Genomic DNA, 19,607 nt, shown 5'->3' with positions numbered 1-19,607 from the left:
AAAATAAGAATGATTAATTTGATGGATAACGATTCAGATGTCCTTGGAAATTTATGGTAAAGTGAGGCCTTTAGTTCTAAATCTTAAATTACTTTCAAAATTTAATAATTGAAAAATTTCTATACTTTGAAACAAATTTAAAATGTCGAGTTGATTCTCTGCATTGCATTTTGAATTAATTTTTTTTATTATTATTTTATTTGATTGTCCTAATGGCTACAGTCCTAATATTTTGTAGTATCGTCGCGTCATCGCCTTTAATTTTTTTGAAACAAAAAAGAAAAAAAAACATTCAAAGCATAATTGTATTTCAAAATACGAGTTTTCTGAAACGGCAAGACGTACAGTCCCCACATATTAAAAAAAAGACATCCAATCCCTGCCCTCGAAAGTGTCACTCAACTTCCCAACAGTTCCGGCATCTTACTTGGGCAGAAAGTCGCAACCCTGTTGCATCAGGGATCCGATCGCGAACCACATACAATTCATCAGGGTAAACTGGGTCTGCAGCTTCTCCGGATGGGGATCACAGGGATTCGGCGTCGGCCACTCGTATGGGGTGAACCTAAATAGATGCAGATTTAAAATTTCAAAAGTGTTTTATGTATGCATGCATGGCTCCTAGAATAATCGTCCTGAAAAATATCTGGCCGGTATAATGATACAAGTCCCACCCACCTATAAGTTTGCGGGGAAAACAGTGGGAAAGGAAATTCAATTCTCTGGATTTGGCACTTTTTCCGAATACGTGCAGACGAGGTAAATCTATTGGATTTTTTCTCCTTCGGGTTTGTTTCCCCAAAAGAGAGCCTGAAAAGAATTTATGAGATGCGATTTGAATATTGATTCCTCTGATGCTGCTGCAGCTCCATTCGGGTTTCAATTCAGTGTTGTGATTTACGGGTGTCAGGAAATCTTGCCTGCCTAAGAAATGGCCACATTGAGGATGCACTTTTTGGGGCGCTTCTGCTTATTCCATTACGGCGACGACGGGTGGCTCCAGAGAGTAGGATTTCCAAACGAGGCCTAGGTAGCGTTCCTTAATCTTGTGAGGTCGTTCAGCTGATGCAGTTTCATTTTATCGCACGTTCGATACTTTTCAATTCAAATGGCTTGTGGATAACTTCGGATTTGACTATTCATGTCGACCAACCCATTTTTATTATGGAATTTGACTAATCGAATTTTATTTCTTTAGGTGAAAACTATAAAAATCCTCTGACTATTTAAAAAAATTAGAAAATTTTACAATTTTGACATTTTTACCAATTTTGTAAATTTTTAAAATTTTGACAACTTTGACAATTTTGACAATTTTGACAATTTTGACAATTTTGACAATTTTGACAATTTTGACAATTTTGACAATTTTGACAATTTTGACAATTTTGACAATTTTGATAATTTTGACAAATTTTGACAAATTTTGACAATTTTGACAATTTTGACAATTTTGAAAATTTTGACAATTTTGACAATTTTGACAATTTTGACAATTTTGACAATTTTGACAATTTTGACAATTTTGACAATTTTGACAATTTTGACAATTTTGACAATTTTGACAATTTTGATAATTTTGACAATTTTGACAATTTTGACAATTTTGACAATTTTGACAATTTTGACAATTTTGACAATTTTGACAATTTTGACAATTTTGACAATTTTGACAATTTTGACAATTTTGACAATTTTGACAATTTTGACAATTTTGACGATTTTGACAATTTTGACAATTTTGACAATTTTGACAATTTTGACAATTTTGACAATTTTGACAATTTTGACAATTTTGACAATTTTGACAATTTTGACAATTTTGACAATTTTGACAATTTCGACAATTTTGACAATTTTGACAATTTTGAAAAATTGACAATTTTGACAATTTTGACAATTTTGACAATTTTGACAATTTTGACAATTTTGACAATTTTGACAATTTTGACAATTTTGACAATTTTGACAATTTTGACAATTTTGACAATTTTGACAATTTTGACAATTTTGACAATTTTGACAATTTTGACAATTTTGACAATTTTGACAATTTTGACAATTTTGAAAATTTTGAAAATTTTGACAATTTTGACAATTTTGACAATTTTGACAATTTTGACAATTTTGACAATTTTGACAATTTTGACAATTTTGACAATTTTGACAATTTTGACAATTTTGACAATTTTGACAATTTTGACAATTTTGACAATTTTGACAATTTTGACAATTTTGACAATTTTGACAATTTTGACAATTTTGACAATTTTGACAATTTTGACAATTTTGACAATTTTGACAATTTTGACAATTTTGTCAATTTTGACAATTTTGACAATTTTGACAATTTTGACAATTTTGACAATTTTGACAATTTTGACAATTTTGACAATTTTGACAATTTTGACAATTTTGACAATTTTGACAATTTTGACAATTTTGACAATTTTGACAATTTTGACAATTTTGACAATTTTGACAATTTTGACAATTTTGACAATTTTGACAATTTTGACAATTTTGACAATTTTGACAATTTTGACAATTTTGACAATTTTGACAATTTTGACAATTTTGACAATTTTGACAATTTTGACAATTTTGACAATTTTGACAATTTTGACAATTTTGACAATTTTGACAATTTTGACAATTTTGACAATTTTGACAATTTTGACAATTTTGACAATTTTGACAATTTTGACAATTTTGACAATTTTGACAATTTTGACAATTTTGACAATTTTGACAATTTTGACAATTTTGACAATTTTGACAATTTTGACAATTTTGACAATTTTGACAATTTTGACAATTTTGACAATTTTGACAATTTTGACAATTTTGACAATTTTGACAATTTTGACAATTTTGACAATTTTGACAATTTTGACAATTTTGACAATTTTGACAATTTTGACAATTTTGACAATTTTGACAATTTTGACAATTTTGACAATTTTGACAATTTTGACAATTTTGACAATTTTGACAATTTTGACAATTTTGACAATTTTGAATGTTTTGACAATTTTGACAATTTTGACAATTTTGACAATTTTGACAATTTTGACAATTTTGACAATTTTGACAATTTTGACAATTTTGACAATTTTGACAATTTTGACAATTTTCACAATTTTGACAATTTTGACAATTTTGACAATTTTGACAATTTTGACAATTTTGACAATTTTGACAATTTTGACAATTTTGACAATTTTGACAATTTTGACAATTTTGACAATTTTGACAATTTTGACAATTTTGACAATTTTGACAAATTTGACAATTTTGACAATTTTGACAATTTTGACAATTTTGATAATTTTGACTATTTTGACAATTTTGACAATTTTGACAATTTTGACAATTTTGACAATTTTGACAATAATGACAATTTTGACAATTTTGACAATTTTGACAATTTTGACAATTTTGACAATTTTGACAATTTTGACAATTTTGACAATTTTGACAATTTTGACAATTTTGACAATTTTGACAATTTTGACAATTTTGACAATTTTGACAATTTTGACAATTTTGACAATTTTGACAATTTTGACAATTTTGACAATTTTGACAATTTTGACAATTTTGACAATTTTGACAATTTTGACAATTTTGACAATTTTGACAATTTTGACAATTTTGACAATTTTGAAAATTTTGACAATTTTGACAATTTTGACAATTTTGACAATTTTGACAATTTTGACAATTTTGACAATTTTGACAATTTTGACAATTTTGACAATTTTGACAATTTTGACAATTTTGACAATTTTGACAATTTTGACAATTTTGACAATTTTGACAATTTTGACAATTTTGACAATTTTGACAATTTTGACAATTTTGACAATTTTGACAATTTTGACAATTTTGACAATTTTGACAATTTTGACAATTTTGACAATTTTGACAATTTTGACAATTTTGACAATTTTGACAATTTTGACAATTTTGACAATTTTGACAATTTTGACAATTTTGACAATTTTGACAATTTTGACAATTTTGACAATTTTGACAATTTTGACAATTTTGACAATTTTGACAATTTTGACAATTTTGACAATTTTGACAATTTTGACAATTTTGACAATTTTGACAATTTTGACAATTTTGACAATTTTGACAATTTTGACAATTTTGATAATTTTGACAATTTTGACAATTTTGACAATTTTGACAATTTTGACAATTTTGACAATTTTGACAATTTTGACAATTTTGACAATTTTGACAATTTTGACAATTTTGACAATTTTGACAATTTTGACAATTTTGACAATTTTGACAATTTTGACAATTTTGACAATTTTGACAATTTTGACAATTTTGACAATTTTGACAATTTTGACAATTTTGACAATTTTGACAATTTTGACAATTTTGATAATTTTGACTATTTTGACAATTTTGACAATTTTGACAATTTTGACAATTTTGACAATTTTGACAATTATGACAATTTTGACAATTTTGACAATTTTGACAATTTTGACAATTTTGACAATTTTGACAATTTTGACAATTTTGACAATTTTGACAATTTTGACAATTTTGACAATTTTGACAATTTTGACAATTTTGAATGTTTTGACAATTTTGACAATTTTGACAATTTTGACAATTTTGACAATTTTGACAATTTTGACAATTTTGACAATTTTGACAATTTTGACAATTTTGACAATTTTGACAATTTTGACAATTTTGACAATTTTGACAATTTGACAATTTGACAATTTTGACAATTTTGACAATTTTGACAATTTTGACAATTTTGACAATTTTGACAATTTTGACAATTTTGACAATTTTGACAATTTTGATATTTGACAATTTTGACTATTTTGACAATTTTGACAATTTTGACAATTTTGACAATTTTGACAATTTTGACAATTATGACAATTTTGACAATTTTGACAATTTTGACAATTTTGACAATTTTGACAATTTTGACAATTTTGACAATTTTGACAATTTTTACGATTTTGACAAGATTGATTATTTTGACAATTTGACAGTTGTGACAAATTTTACAATTTTGACAACTTTGACACTTTTGGAACAAAAATGGAATTTGAAAAGTTCAGCTATTTTAATAATTTTTGTTCTCAATTTATTTTCATTTTAATTATTTTTTTTGAAGAAAAGACTTTTGTTAACTAGTGATCGATCAAAATTGCGAAATTTTACACGAAACGTATTTCACGAATGTTCTGCCGCAAATTGAAATGGAATAAAGAGACAGCAATCGCTGTTGAAAATATATGACCCAAAAGTACCGAGCGACGATGGATGTTACTTTTCGTCGTCTTCGTCTTTCGGAAGTTCTTTGGTGGTCAATGAAGCTTCTGGTCCTTTTAGTTACGCGGCGACAGAAATAAAAATGTTTGTGAACTCCCTCTAGTTTCTTTTGAGGAATGTTGTGGAAAATTTTTCCCTCATTAAGACAGGCAGAGTAATTTGATGTTATTGTGTTTTATGTAGGAACTCATAAAAAAAATCTCACATTTTGTGGAAGTAAAAAAATCGGCATTTTACCCCGCAAGACTCTTAAAATGAGTTCTTTCATTGCGATAACAGCGCATTTACGGGGACCGCGTGCTCCATATTTTGGCTCATCTCCACGCAAATTGCTGCAGGACACTTAACTAACTGCAGGGAAATGGGATAAAAAAATGAACTTAAGTGCCTTCGAGCAATCCCTCGATAACAGGTCCTTGGAAATTTTATGTTCTTTTTTCTCGCTATCTGCAAAACCTCTTCGAACTGTTGAGCGAAAAAAAAAACTAAAACGATCACCACTCGGTTTGTTACCGATAAGGGCCATTTTTTCAAGTTCATAAAATTGCTGCTCAACTCGACGAGGAAAAAACCGTGAAAGTGAGGCAGCGGTTCATTTTCCTTCGACTTCATTAAAATATGCTGCCAGGCGTAAAAGTGATAGTGAATCGTTTTTAGTTTCTGGATTTCGTCTTTTTATCCACTTCCTGCAGTGCTGCAATAGGCATTGAAATGTGAAAAAGGACGGATCATTAAATTGACCATTCAAAAATCAGAGTGCATTAACAAAAAAAAGCAGTTACATGGCGACCGTCATTTTTACATTGAAATTAGTTAAACTGTCTCGAAAAAAAAAAAAATCGAAATTGTCAATATTGTCATTTCTCAATCTATAAAATGAAATTTTGTTTTATAGTTTTAATTCAGGGAAAAGACATTTAGTTGTGAGGTTCAAAGGATGAAGAATTCTTTTATAAGTTTACAATTCTTCCTTCTCGTCATTAAAAAAAAATCAACATCTGTTCGATCCAAAGAATCTCAATCGACATTTCGAATCTCTGGAAAGTGCTAATCTATTTTCGACTCATTGCTCGGACATTTTTATTTCGGATTGGGACACCCGAAATCGATCCGGAACCCAATTAATATTCATCGAATTGGAACGATTTCAGGCTGTTTTCTTCAGAGGAAAAAAAAAAACCTAAACGATTCGTCAACTTTAGTAAGTCTGAGAATTAACTTTGTAATTCCAGGCAACTTTTGAGCTCTCAGAACACATCCGAGCAATCGAAGTGGAACACAACAAAATTCGGCAAATTCTCAAAATTGGGATGTCCCTAGACAGTTTCAGCAACTTGAGAGATGAGCAAGTAAGATGAAAACAAAAATCAGTCCAATAAAAGTTAAATGGAAGAGGACCACGAATTGAAGAAGTTTGTGGTCCTCTTCATCTAACGGCCATAATATTCAGCTGGGCCGTAAAGGAAGGAAGTTTTTGGAAAACGACTTGCTGACGACGAACCGACTGTCGATAAAAAGTAATCAAAAAATTGTTTGATGATTATTATTGCTCTGTGGAGATGATGAAGATGAAGGCGATATTGCTACTGCTGCTGATATTGCCGAGAGCGGGTCTTTATGGCACTTTACTTGGTCCCTACGTGGCGGCGACGGTGGAATTGTTCCGATATTTGTCAAGTTTCTTGTTTCAAGAAAGATGATGAACCGCTTCCGGCTGTAAAATTGGCGAAACTTCAATTGCACCAAAACGGAATTTGAAATTGGTAAATCGTCACAAAAATATAACGACAAAGAAGAACTAGAATTTATTATTTAAACAGTTTCGAACTATGTTTACAATCTTAAACTATTCAAAATGATTTAGAACGATTTTTGTTGTTTGAACATTTTAAAAATTTTTGAAAAACTTTGAAACAAAACATGGCCGTAGGAAGAGCCTCATAAGGGGGGCTTTGACAAAAAAAAATCCTGTAACTTTTTGCTTGAAAAATGCTTGTATAAAAAATAGTAAAATCCATTTTTTAAAAACTGTCAAAATTTTCAAAATAGTCAAATTATCAAAATTGTCAAAATTGTCAAAATTGTCAAAATTGTCAAAATTGTCAAAATTGTCAAAATTGTCAAAATTGTCAAAATTGTCAAAATTGTCAAAATTGTCAAAATTGTCAAAATTGTCAAAATTGTCAAAATTGTCAAAATTGTCAAAATTGTCGAAATTGTCAAAATTGTCAAATATGTCAAAATTGTCAAAATTGTCAAAATTGTCAAACCTCTCAAAAATATCAAAATTGTCAAATTTGTCAAAATTGTCAAATTTGTTAAAATTGTCAAAATTGTCTAAATTGTCAAAATTGTAAAAATTGTCAAAATTGTCGAAATTGTCAAAATTGTCAAAATTGTCAAAATTGTCAAAATTGTCAAAATTGTCAAAATTGTCAAAATTGTCAAAATTGATAAAATTGTCAAAATTGTCAAAATTGTCAAAATTGTCAAAATTGTCAAAATTGTCAAAATTGTCAAAATTGTCAAAATTGTCAAAATTGTCAAAATTGTCAAAATTGTCAAAATTGTCAAAATTGTCAAAATTGTCAAAATTGTCAAAATTGTCAAAATTGTCAAAATTGTCAAAATTGTCAAAATTGTCAAAATTGTCAAAATTGTCAAAATTGTCAAAATTGTCAAAATTGTCAAAATTGTCAAAATTGTCAAAATTGTCAAAATTGTCAAAATTGTCAAAATTGTCAAAATTGTCAAAATTGTCAAAATTGTCAAAATTGTAAAAATTGTCAAAATTGTCAAAATTGTCAAAATTGTCAAAATTGTCAAAATTGTCAAAATTGTCAAAATTGTCAAAATTGTCAAAATTGTCAAAATTGTCAAAATTGTCAAAATTGTCAAAATTGTCAAAATTGTCAAAATTGTCAAAATTGTCAAAATTGTCAAAATTGTCAAAATTGTCAAAATTGTCAAAATTGTCAAAATTGTCAAAATTGTCAAAATTGTCAAAATTGTCAAAATTGTCAAAATTGTCAAAATTGTCAAAATTGTCAAAATTGTCAAAATTGTCAAAATTGTCAAAATTGTCAAAATTGTCAAAATTGTCAAAATTGTCAAAATTGTCAAAATTGTCAAAATTGTCAAAATTGTCAAAATTGTCAAAATTGTCAAAATTGTCAAAATTGTCAAAATTGTCAAAATTGTCAAAATTGTCAAAATTGTCAAAATTGTCAAAATTGTCAAAATTGTCAAAATTGTCAAAATTGTCAAAATTGTCAAAATTGTCAAAATTGTCAAAATTGTCAAAATTGTCAAAATTGTCAAAATTGTCAAAATTGTCAAAATTGTCAAAATTGTCAAAATTGTCAAAATTGTCAAAATTGTCAAAATTGTCAAAATTGTCAAAATTGTCAAAATTGTCAAAAGTGTCAAAATTGTCAAAATTGTCAAAATTGTCAAAATTGTCAAAATTGTCAAAATTGTCAAAATTGTCAAAATTGTCAAAATTGTCAAAATTGTCAAAATTGTCAAAATTGTCAAAATTGTCAAAATTGTCAAAATTGTCAAAATTGTCAAAATTGTCAAAATTGTCAAAATTGTCAAAATTGTCAAAATTGTCAAAATTGTCAAAATTGTCAAAATTGTCAAAATTGTCAAAATTGTCAAAATTGTCAAAATTGTCAAAATTGTCAAAATTGTCAAAATTGTCAAAATTGTCAAAATTGTCAAAATTGTCAAAATTGTCAAAATTGTCAAAATTGTCAAAATTGTCAAAATTGTCAAAATTGTCAAAATTGTCAAAATTGTCAAAATTGTCAAAATTGTCAAAATTGTCAAAATTGTCAAAAGTGTCAAAATTGTCAAAATTGTCAAAATTGTCAAAATTGTCAAAATTGTCAAAATTGTCAAAATTGTCAAAATTGTCAAAATTGTCAAAATTGTCAAAATTGTCAAAATTGTCAAAATTGTCAAAATTGTCAAAATTGTCAAAATTGTCAAAATTGTCAAAATTGTCAAAATTGTCAAAATTGTCAAAATTGTCAAAATTGTCAAAATTGTCAAAATTGTCAAAATTGTCAAAATTGTCAAAATTGTCAAAATTGTCAAAATTGTCAAAATTGTCAAAATTGTCAAAATTGTCAAAATTGTCAAAATTGTCAAAATTGTCAAAATTGTCAAAATTGTCAAAATTGTCAAAATTGTCAAAATTGTCAAAATTTTCAAAATTGTCAAAATTGTCAAAATTGTCAAAATTGTCAAAATTGTCAAAATTGTCAAAATTGTCAAAATTGTCAAAATTGTCAAAATTGTCAAAATTGTCAAAATTGTCAAAATTGTCAATATTGTCAAAATTGTCAAAATTGTCAAAATTGTCAAAATTGTCAAAATTGTCAAAATTGTCAAAATTGTCAAAATTGTCAAAATTGTCAAAATTGTCAAAATTGTCAAAATTGTCAAAATTGTCAAAATTGTCAAAATTGTCAAAATTGTCAAAATTGTCAAAATTGTCAAAATTGTCAAAATTGTCAAAATTGTCAAAATTGTCAAAATTGTCAAAATTGTCAAAATTGTCAAAATTGTCAAAATTGACAAAATTGTCAAAATTGTCAAAATTGTCAAAATTGTCAAAATTGTCAATTTTTTTTAATACTGTCCAAATTGTCAAAATTGCCAAAATTGTCAAAATTGTCAAAATTGTCAAAATTGTCAAAATTGTCAAAATTGTCAAAATTGTCAAAATTGTCAAAATTGTCAAAATTTTTTAAAACTGTCAAAATTGTCAAAATTGCCAAAATTGTCAAAATTGTCAAAATTGTCAAAATTGTCAAAATTGTCAAAATTGTCAAAATTGTCAAAATTGTCAAAATTGTCAAAATTGTCAAAATTGTCAAAATTGTCAAAATTGTCAAAATTGTCAAAATTGTCAAAATTGTCAAAATTGTCAAAATTGTCAAAATTGTCAAAATTGTCAAAATTGTCAAAATTGTCAAAATTGTCAAAATTGTCAAAATTGTCAAAATTGTCAAAATTGTCAAAATTGTCAAAATTGTCAAAATTGTCAAAATTGTCAAAATTGTCAAAATTGTCAAAATTGTCAAAATTGTCAAAATTGTCAAAATTGTCAAAATTGTCAAAATTGTCAAAATTGTCAAAATTGTCAAAATTGTCAAAATTGTCAAAATTGTCAAAATTGTCAAAATTGTCAAAATTGTCAAAATTGTCAAAATTGTCAAAATTGTCAAAATTGTCAAAATTGTCAAAATTGTCAAAATTGTCAAAATTGTCGGAATTGTCAAAATTGTCAAAATTGTCAAAATTGTCAAAATTGTTAAAATTGTCAAAATTGTCAAAATTGTCAAAATTGTCAAAATTGTCAAAATTGTCAAAATTGTCAAAATTGTCAAAATTGTCAAAATTGTCAAAATTGTCAAAATTGTCAAAATTGTCAAAATTGTCAAAATTGTCAAAATTGTCAAAATTGTCAAAATTGTCAAAATTGTCAAAATTGTCAAAATTGTCAAAATTGTCAAAATTGTCAAAATTGTCAAAATTGTCAAAATTGTCAAAATTGTCAAAATTGTCAAAATTGTCAAAATTGTCAAAATTGTCAAAATTGTCAAAAGTGTCAAAATTGTCAAAATTGTCAAAATTGTCAAAATTGTCAAAATTGTCAAAATTGTCAAAATTGTCAAAATTGTCAAAATTGTCAAAATTGTCAAAATTGTCAAAATTGTCAAAATTGTCAAAATTGTCAAAATTGTCAAAATTGTCAAAATTGTCAAAATTGTCAAAATTGTCAAAATTGTCAAAATTGTCAAAATTGTCAAAATTGTCAAAATTGTCAAAATTGTCAAAATTGTCAAAATTGTCAAAATTGTCAAAATTGTCAAAATTGTCAAAATTGTCAAAATTGTCAAAATTGTCAAAATTGTCAAAATTGTCAATATTGTCAAAATTGTCAAAATTGTCAAAATTGTCAAAATTGTCAAAATTGTCAAAATTGTCAAAATTGTCAAAATTGTCAAAATTGTCAAAATTGTCAAAATTATCAAAATTGTCAAAATTGTCAAAATTGTTAAAAAAATTTATATTTTATAGAATAAGTTAGAATTTTTTTGATTTTTTTGTTTATTTTTACAAAGTTTTTTAAATTGATCTGAAATTTTTTCAAACTGGAAATCAGAAAGAAGAGTTTTAACAGAATTATGTTAAACGATGAAGTTTCTTGAAGAGCCATGAAAAAAAATTGGAATTTAGTATTTTAATAACTTTGATTTATATTGAAAACTTTGAATAATTTTCAACAATTCTTCTAATATTTCAATATTTTTTTTATATGTTGAAAAGCTTTAAAAGTTCTTAGACATTTTAAAAACTTAAGGAGTGTTGGCGAGTTGCTGAAAATTTTGGTACATTTCGAAGCATTTTCGAGAATTTTTTGAAGAATTTTAAAAACGGTTTCAGATTTTTTAAGATTGGAGTCTTGTTTTTCTATTTTGTGAATTTTTCCAATGATGTACCGAATCTTATTTATTCTTATTTGTAAAATCGAATTTAGTTAGCTATATAATTGTTGAGAAATGAAGCAGGTCGGGGAAAAAAATTAAAATTCTTAATCTATTGAATTTGAAAACAATTAAAATAATATTTACAAATTTGAAATTTTGATTTCTGAACACTCTTTTTGTTTCCTTTTTATTTAGAGTATTTTCGTTGACATCTGTTTTATCAATATATTTTTCATTATTCGAAACCCATCAACCTCGGTTGAGGTTTGATCCATTTCGTTGAATCCACCTTCATTTTGGAGCCGTGTCTCCCATTTGAATCCAAATAAAACGCGTGTCAAGCCCGGTCCGAGGTCCACTGGCACCAATATTTCATGCAAATATATAATTTGTGCGTTACCGAGCGACCAACCGTGACCAATCGGGGCCAGTAGATTCGCCAATTCTGTGTTTGGTCAAAATGTTTTTTGGTTTTGTTTAAATTAAATTCAGGGGTTTGGGGAAACCAGATGGTCGGGTCCTTATTTTTTAAAAGCTGCGAGGGGAAGCTCTGAATCGAATTGATAATGACAGCATCGTGGGTGGTCTGATCCATTTGTGTGGCTGTCATTTCCATCATCATTCACTCGTTATCAAGTGACCTGCACGCGCTCGGTCCCGGAATCTCGCTTACTCTCTGGGGCCACTCTCTGGAGCCACCACTCTGGTAAAAAGCTTCCAAAGACAGCAGGTTTAAATTCCACGGGTTTTTTTTCCCGTGTGTTGTTCCAAAACCAAAAAACACATCCTTATCATCGCCGTTCGGTTTTGGTCTGGTTTCGGTTCAGCAGCAGGGGACAGGGAAAAAAACCTGACCGTACGTGTCATGTCACGTGAAATATGTGCATGAGCAGTTCGAAGTGTTATCCACAAGCCATTAATTTCTGCGATTTTTTTTTCAACCGGATTGTTGGTGGACCTGCATCCGTCCATTTCACCGCTCACTGGAGAATGGATCGTATCCTAACAGGCAAAGTGGGTTAACTTTCCCGTTTACCTATTTTTTTGCTCCGTTAAAAAAATTCTTTAATATCCAACCCACTGTGCCACCGGGTTTTTTCACCTACGATGTCATCAGGACCACAAGTTGATTTAAAAGCCTTCAACATCCGAAAAACAAACATCTGAAACTCACCGTGCCAGGATGAAGAGCAGCACCGAGACGCCGAGATAGGCCGTGGCCATGTAGATCCACACGTCCAGCGACAGGGGCGACAGGAACGAGAACAGATTCGGTGGTTGTTTGACTGGTTTCCGGTACAGCACCGAGATGCCCAGGTTCATGAATGGCATCGTGAAGTCCACCACCTGTTCCCGCTCGAAGGTGATGGTGAGGTCGGCGATTGCGAGGTCCGCCCGCTGCTCCAACAGCTCCTTGATCATGCCGTCCCATTCGCTGCGTTTTTTTCAATGAGAAAAATATAGAGAAAGGATTACATTTTTTTTAATTATAATGCTAAATGTCAAATTTTTGGACGTTAGTGAATTTAAGCAACAATATTACAATTTTATAGTCAGAGAATTGAAATGCTGCAAAAATGAGGCGAAAGACATTTTCTATTTCACAAAATTAAATTGAAATATCGGGGGCAAATTATAAGATTTTCATATAATGATTCTAAGCAATGCTTTGGAAAATTGGACAGTAAGTTCAACAATCTTCGGAAACTATATAACTTCTTGAGAAACATAATTTTGCTTTTTGAAACCCCCTGAAGGACCTTTAACAGGGGTCTTTTAGATAGAACTTACGGGGAAGTTTAATCGTATTTTCAGATTTTGGTTTTCCGTACAATTGAGTAAGGACCAACTTCTTTTCTGAAAGCTTCGATACCACTTTTTTTTCCACCGGAGTAAAACAAGTTGCAATTAGACGTTTAGGGTCATATTGACTGAGATCCAGGCCCTTGCGAAGCTTTCGCCCATAAAGGGGTGGAGGGGTTTCCAATTTTCAATAATTTAGCTAGAAATAATAACTCTTTTAAAAATGCACAACAAACAAGTAAAATTATTTCTAAAATCATTTTCTTACTCATGATCATCACACAAACTTAAAAAAAAAAATTAAATTTTATTAATACGATTGAAAATAAATACGAATCAAAGTTTCAAATGAATGTTATTTCCGGTAAGTTATCAATAAATTATTTCAAAATGATGATTCTTACTCTGAACTAGAAATTCTATGTCAATATTTTCGAAGTACTAGAGAATGAATTCTAATCGAAATTTTGTATAAAATCAGCTTTGGACATAAGAATCAGTGCACAGAAAAAGAATGCATATAATATAACATCAGATTGAAATAGAAATTGAATCCGAATTCTAAGAAATTAACCATCGATAAAAATTGTAATGAATAATAAATTGTTGTGAACGAAAACAATAGGTAACTATCGATAATACTAATTAACATTTCTTTTTTTCATTTTCAATTGAAAATTTAGCTTTATAATTTCTGTTTCGATTCATTTTTTATCATAATTAATCTTTTCATAGATAAGTCAAATCAATTGTGATCGATTCAAAAACTAACTGAAAATAATAAATTTGAGTGGAACGTTTTTTTAAATTTTCGTGCGCAGTTATAGTTTTAAATATCTAGACTGATTTTTTTTTTTGTTTTCCGTTAATTGAAATATTAGGTCCTAGAATGAACAAAAGCGAAAAATTTGGTTTTTCTCCATAAAATTTCGATATAGAGGCTTCCTAGTAGATTATGTTTTCAGAACTCAAAATTTTCAGGTTTTTAAAACAAAAACAAACTTATGGACAAACAAAACTAACGGTGAAAAAACTTATCAAAAATTAAAACATAATGTGAATATGAAAAAGACTCAATTAAAACGTCTTACCATTTAAATAACTTTTCTGTAAAAATTAATTGATTATTCAAAAGACAGAATTTTGGTACCTATGATAGATTTGTTACATTTTGGCGTCCTGACCTTGAAACTTTAGTCAAGTTTTGTCTATCACGTCTCGTTTTGCTGATATGGAGTTGATAAGTTTAAAAATGAATCAGTTTCAAGTGAAATCAATTGATAGCTGATGAACAAATCTACATAAAAGAATTAAAAAACCGACACTGAATTCATCTGTTATACTTTATTTTATTGAGGAATAATAATTTTAATAATGATGATGATGATGAATGGTCAAAAAAGTTTCTAAATTCTACGGTTTTGAAAATTTGGAAAGACTAATATTTCTGACATTGCTGAAAAAGTTAAAAAAAAAAGATTTTGTTTCATTTAACAAATTTATTGAAGTCTGCCTAACTATGTGATTGTTTTTTTTTTTTAAAATAACTGAAATAAAATTCAGTTAAAAAGATTCCTTAAAAACTCGTTAAAATATATAATTTAACCGAATTGGGAAAATTAACAAATAGAAAACTTGTATAACATTTTTGCAGAAATCAAAATACATGCGGTTTTGGGAAAAGTTGATAAAAACTTTTGTTTCAAAATTTTTTTGTTATATTTTAAAGTTTTGTCAGACATATCCAAAACTGTCTCAAATATTTTTTCTGTTTATTTTTAAAAGTGTCAGGCACCAAAGTTAATCAAAAAATGCTCTTAAATTCTTTGCACCTTAGAAGAATGTAAATTATGCGGCCTTGTGTAGTATATCAAAACTCTTTTTAATGTAGAGTTGAGCATTTAGAAGAATACGAAGCAGTAAATAAAATTGAAGCTGAAATTAGTTTCTTGAAGAATGTCTCATATTAGCTTTAAATTTAGCCGCCCGCAGCCCGTGGCGTAGAGGATAGTCTTTAAGTCTTCTAAGCCAGCGGACATGAGATCGATCCCCGGTTACGGCATACATAGTACTCTATCTGTGGGTTGGTGGTTTTATTATTTGTAAGAAGCGAGCCATCTTATCCTCGAAAGATGAACGCTTAGAGTTAGGAAAAAGGAATCTCTTCGAGGAAACATCAAGTTTCATTGAGATCCCCTATGTGTTTGTGTTCGTTTTTTAAATTTGTAATGCTTAGTTATCAAAGTGATTTGTAATAAAGTTAAAGATGAATTCGATTAGATGCATTTCATAATATAAACCAATTTTGAAGATAAGGCAGGATTTTTGTGGGTCAAGATTTGAGGTTATTGAATTTCAAATCAAAATTAACAATTAAAAATTAGTTTCAGTTCGTTAACGTCATATGAGGTTATTGGAGCTAAAGTATTATAAGTGCAAAAGGCTCATTTCGAGAAAACACGCTTATAAATTGTTGTGGTTGAGCATTTTTCATATATTTTTTCTAAAGTTGTTTTTTTTCTTTGGAACGTAAAAGTGTGTAAATAATTCTAAAAATCGAAAAAAAATTTGTCAACTATAACCTTCTGACTCTGAGGGCCTCATAAAGTGTCGTAGAATGAACTGCCTTAGCCCTAGAATGATATAGGGTTAAATACGGAGGTGAGCAAATTTTTTGGCAAGCTCAAAGTCTCTATAATAATAAAAAAAAATTTTTGGCAAGCTTGCTAACACTTATTTTTGTACACCTTCTGTGATTAAGTAATTTCACTATTGTACGGTAAATTCATTTCTTGAACAAAAAATTTTACAATAACCCTTACAAAATAATTAAAAAAATCAGGTAAATATGTGCCCTTTTTTGGTAAACTGAAGAACATTTCAATGATCTGATTTTGAAAATAAAGTTTTTAATTCAATTTTTCAGAAGACCGCGTATAATTTTGTCATCTGAGAAAAAAGTTAAAATAGTTTTCTTTTTGTCAATTTTGCCCAATTCCGCAAAAAAAAAACGGTAAATTTGACGGAATTTTAAAAAAGATTCAAAGCTATTTGAGTGTTTTTTTTTACATTTTTACCACTCGGGCATAACAATTTTTGGTATAAATAAAGATTTTGTCAGCTTGCAATTTGATAATGATGGATTTTGAAGGATTCTGCTCAGATTTTTTTCTTATTCAATTGCATCGTAAATATCTCAAAAATGCGACAGTAGTTTTGAAAAAAAAAGGTTAGATAGTACTTTTTTCAAGAAACACAGTGCTGTCAAAATTTTGCATTTCCGATTGCAAAAAAGTTATCAACGAAACAAGGTGTCCCATTTCTAAATGAACTAACCAGATTAATAAAGCATTTAAAGTCGAATTTTTGAATAAATTTCGGATCAGGTGAGAAATTAACCATGATTAAAAATTATTTAGCAAAATGATAATAATTGATAATTTTCAACACTCACTTTCAATTATCGTACACATTTTTAATTTTATTCCTAAATTCTAAATTGAAAGGATGATTGAAAAATTTCGCGTTTGTACCTAGAATATTTAAAAAATATTTATTCACGATTTAAAATGAGGATTTTTGAATAGGAAAAACAGTAATATCCATTTTGAACTAAAACGATAATTTATTCAAAACACATATTTGATGATTGAATTTAACTTGAAAAAAAAAATTAAAATATTTTATTTAATGATCCAATTCTTCCCATTTTCAGAATAAAAGGCTAGAAAAGTTCAACTTTATAGAAATAACAGAACATGTCACATTCATCATTGAATGCTTATACTGACAGAGTGTAAAGGGTGATACGGTCAAAATTTGGTCAATATTAACTTGACGTATTTCTTTCAATTTTGCATTTAAAAACCCTGAACACCCCTTATTTTGAAGGTGTTTGTGTGTCGAATGTTGCTCCTATTTTGATTTTGGAATTCACTCTTCAGTTGTAAAAATGCCGTCCAAGGAAGAAGAGCAGCGTATCAAAATTTTGCTCGCGCATCGCGAAAGTCCGAGCTACTCGCACGCAAAGCTGGCAAAATCGCTAAAAGTTGCCAAATCAAGCGTTACAAATGTAATTAAAGTGTTTGGGAAACGTTTTTCGACAGTCAGGAAGTCTGGATCGGGGGAAATCGAAAACCGGAAGCCGCTGAGACAACAAAGAGAGTTGCCGGTAGTTTCAAGCGAAATCCTAACCTCTTTCTCCAAGATGCCGCAAATAAGCTGGGTATATCGTCTACAACCGTACATCGAGCCAAAAAACGAGCCGGACTATCGAGTTACAAGAAGGTAGTGACTCCAAATCGCGATGATAGACAAAATACGACGGCCAAAGCGCGATCCCGGAGGCTGTACACGACGATGCTGACGAAGTTTGACTGCGTGGTAATGGACGATGAAACCTACGTCAAATCCGACTACAAGCAGCTTCCGGGACAGGAGTTTTATACGGCAAAAGGAAGGGAAAAGGTAGCAGGTATTTTCAAGCACATGAAACTGTCAAAGTTCGCGAAGAAATATCTGGTTTGGCAAGCCATCTGTACCTGTGACTTGAAAAGCAGCATTTTCATAGCTTCCGGGACTGTTAACCAAGAAATTTACGTGAAAGAGTGTTTGAATAAACGTCTGCTGCCTTTCCTGAAGAATCACGGTTGTTCCGTATTGTTTAGACCGGTTTTGGCATCTTGCCATTACGGTAAAAAGGCCATGGAGTGGTACGCCGCCAACAACGTGCAGGTGATTCCCTATGACAAGAACCCTCCCAACACGCCAGAGCTCCGCCCAATTGGGAAATACTGAGCTATTGGCAAGCGGAACCAAAAGAAGACCAAAAAAACTGCTAAGGACGAGCAGCAGTTCAAGACAAACTGGCTTTCTGCGGTGAAGTAGGTGGACAAGGTGTCTGTACAAAATCTGATGGCAGGGGTTAAGCGTAAGGCCCGACAATTCGGATTTGGAAAACCGGAAGCCTAACTGAATATTTTTCCTGAATTTTATACTAATTAAACTTGAAAAAGAAATTTAATTTGATTTTTTTAATAAACGATTTACACGCGTTTTCCCTTGACCAAATTTTGACCGTATCACCCTTTAGAACTAGAGTAATAGAGGATAAATTCTGCCGGAGGCTAGTAAATTTTTTGACATGTTTGTTAATACTTATTTTTAAATACCTTTTGAGATAAAGTTTTATCTCGATAAATAATTATAATTAACCAGCTGACCCGGTAAAATTCGTTTTACCTTTAAATAAATAAATCGTAATAAATGTTTTGTTTCATCTAAACATCCTTCACTTCATCGTGCTCGCGAATCGATTTTTTTTAAAATCGTACAAAATTGAACGGCTTGTGTCTCATTTAAAATTGATTTATTATGAGGATTTATTCCATTGAAAGTGAAATTCTTGAAACTATTATACAAACCATCTCTGACCCAAAAAACCCTCGGATATGAAATTTTACTTCATTCCGACCGACCGTTTATTCGTGATGGTGTTACAAAGAAAACGCCTCAATTTTTATATATAAGACTAGCTGATCCCAAACGAACTCCGTTTCGCGTTTAATTTAAAATATGTCATGAACAGTTTGAATCAGTGTCAATTGTCAGGCATTATGAGATGCATTTCCAAATGCATTGTTAGGCAATAATTACAAAAATGTTGAACACGTAATATGGACGAACATTTTTTTTTCTGTCGTTTGCTACTTAATTTGAAATCAGGAATCAATTGACCGTGCCTAAAACCCCCCCCCCCCAGAAGACCCCCTTATTGTCGTTTGATTCAAATATTGAAATCAGAAATCAATTGATCGTCCAAACCCCCGTGAATGAATTTCGACTCGATCGTTGCTTAAAAACGGAATTATTGCCAAAAAATTAAACCCCTTTGCCTCTTTTACAAACTTCAAAATCGATTGTTCTTCCCTCAAAATTCCCGTGTGCAAATTTTCAAATCAATCCATTGCA

The 19,607-nt window shown here is 29.4% G+C and overlaps 1 protein-coding gene across 4 annotated transcripts in view; it reads right to left on the bottom strand.

Annotated features, from left to right (window-relative positions):
• The window catches only part of LOC129740684 (glutamate receptor ionotropic, kainate 2-like), a 107,345-nt gene that overhangs the window by 32,875 nt on the left and 54,863 nt on the right, over window positions 1-19,607 (bottom strand). For all 4 annotated transcript variants that reach the window (XR_008736333.1, XR_008736334.1, XR_008736335.1 and 1 more), the window contains exons 6-7: window positions 13,009-13,269; window positions 428-565 (exon numbers count right to left, since the gene is read on the bottom strand). Coding sequence is in view for 1 of the 4 variants with exons in the window: in XM_055732446.1 (XP_055588421.1) it covers window positions 428-565; window positions 13,009-13,269 (399 nt within the window). In the remaining 3 variants the exon portion in view is untranslated. The remainder of the gene's footprint in view (window positions 1-427; window positions 566-13,008; window positions 13,270-19,607) is intronic.

The sequence above is a fragment of the Uranotaenia lowii genome, chromosome 1 (genome assembly GCF_029784155.1).
Source record: "Uranotaenia lowii strain MFRU-FL chromosome 1, ASM2978415v1, whole genome shotgun sequence".
Lineage (NCBI taxonomy): Eukaryota > Metazoa > Arthropoda > Insecta > Diptera > Culicidae > Uranotaenia > Uranotaenia lowii.
The sequence above is the reverse complement of the archived record's forward strand: the minus strand, read 5'-3'. Positions and strand labels throughout refer to the sequence as shown.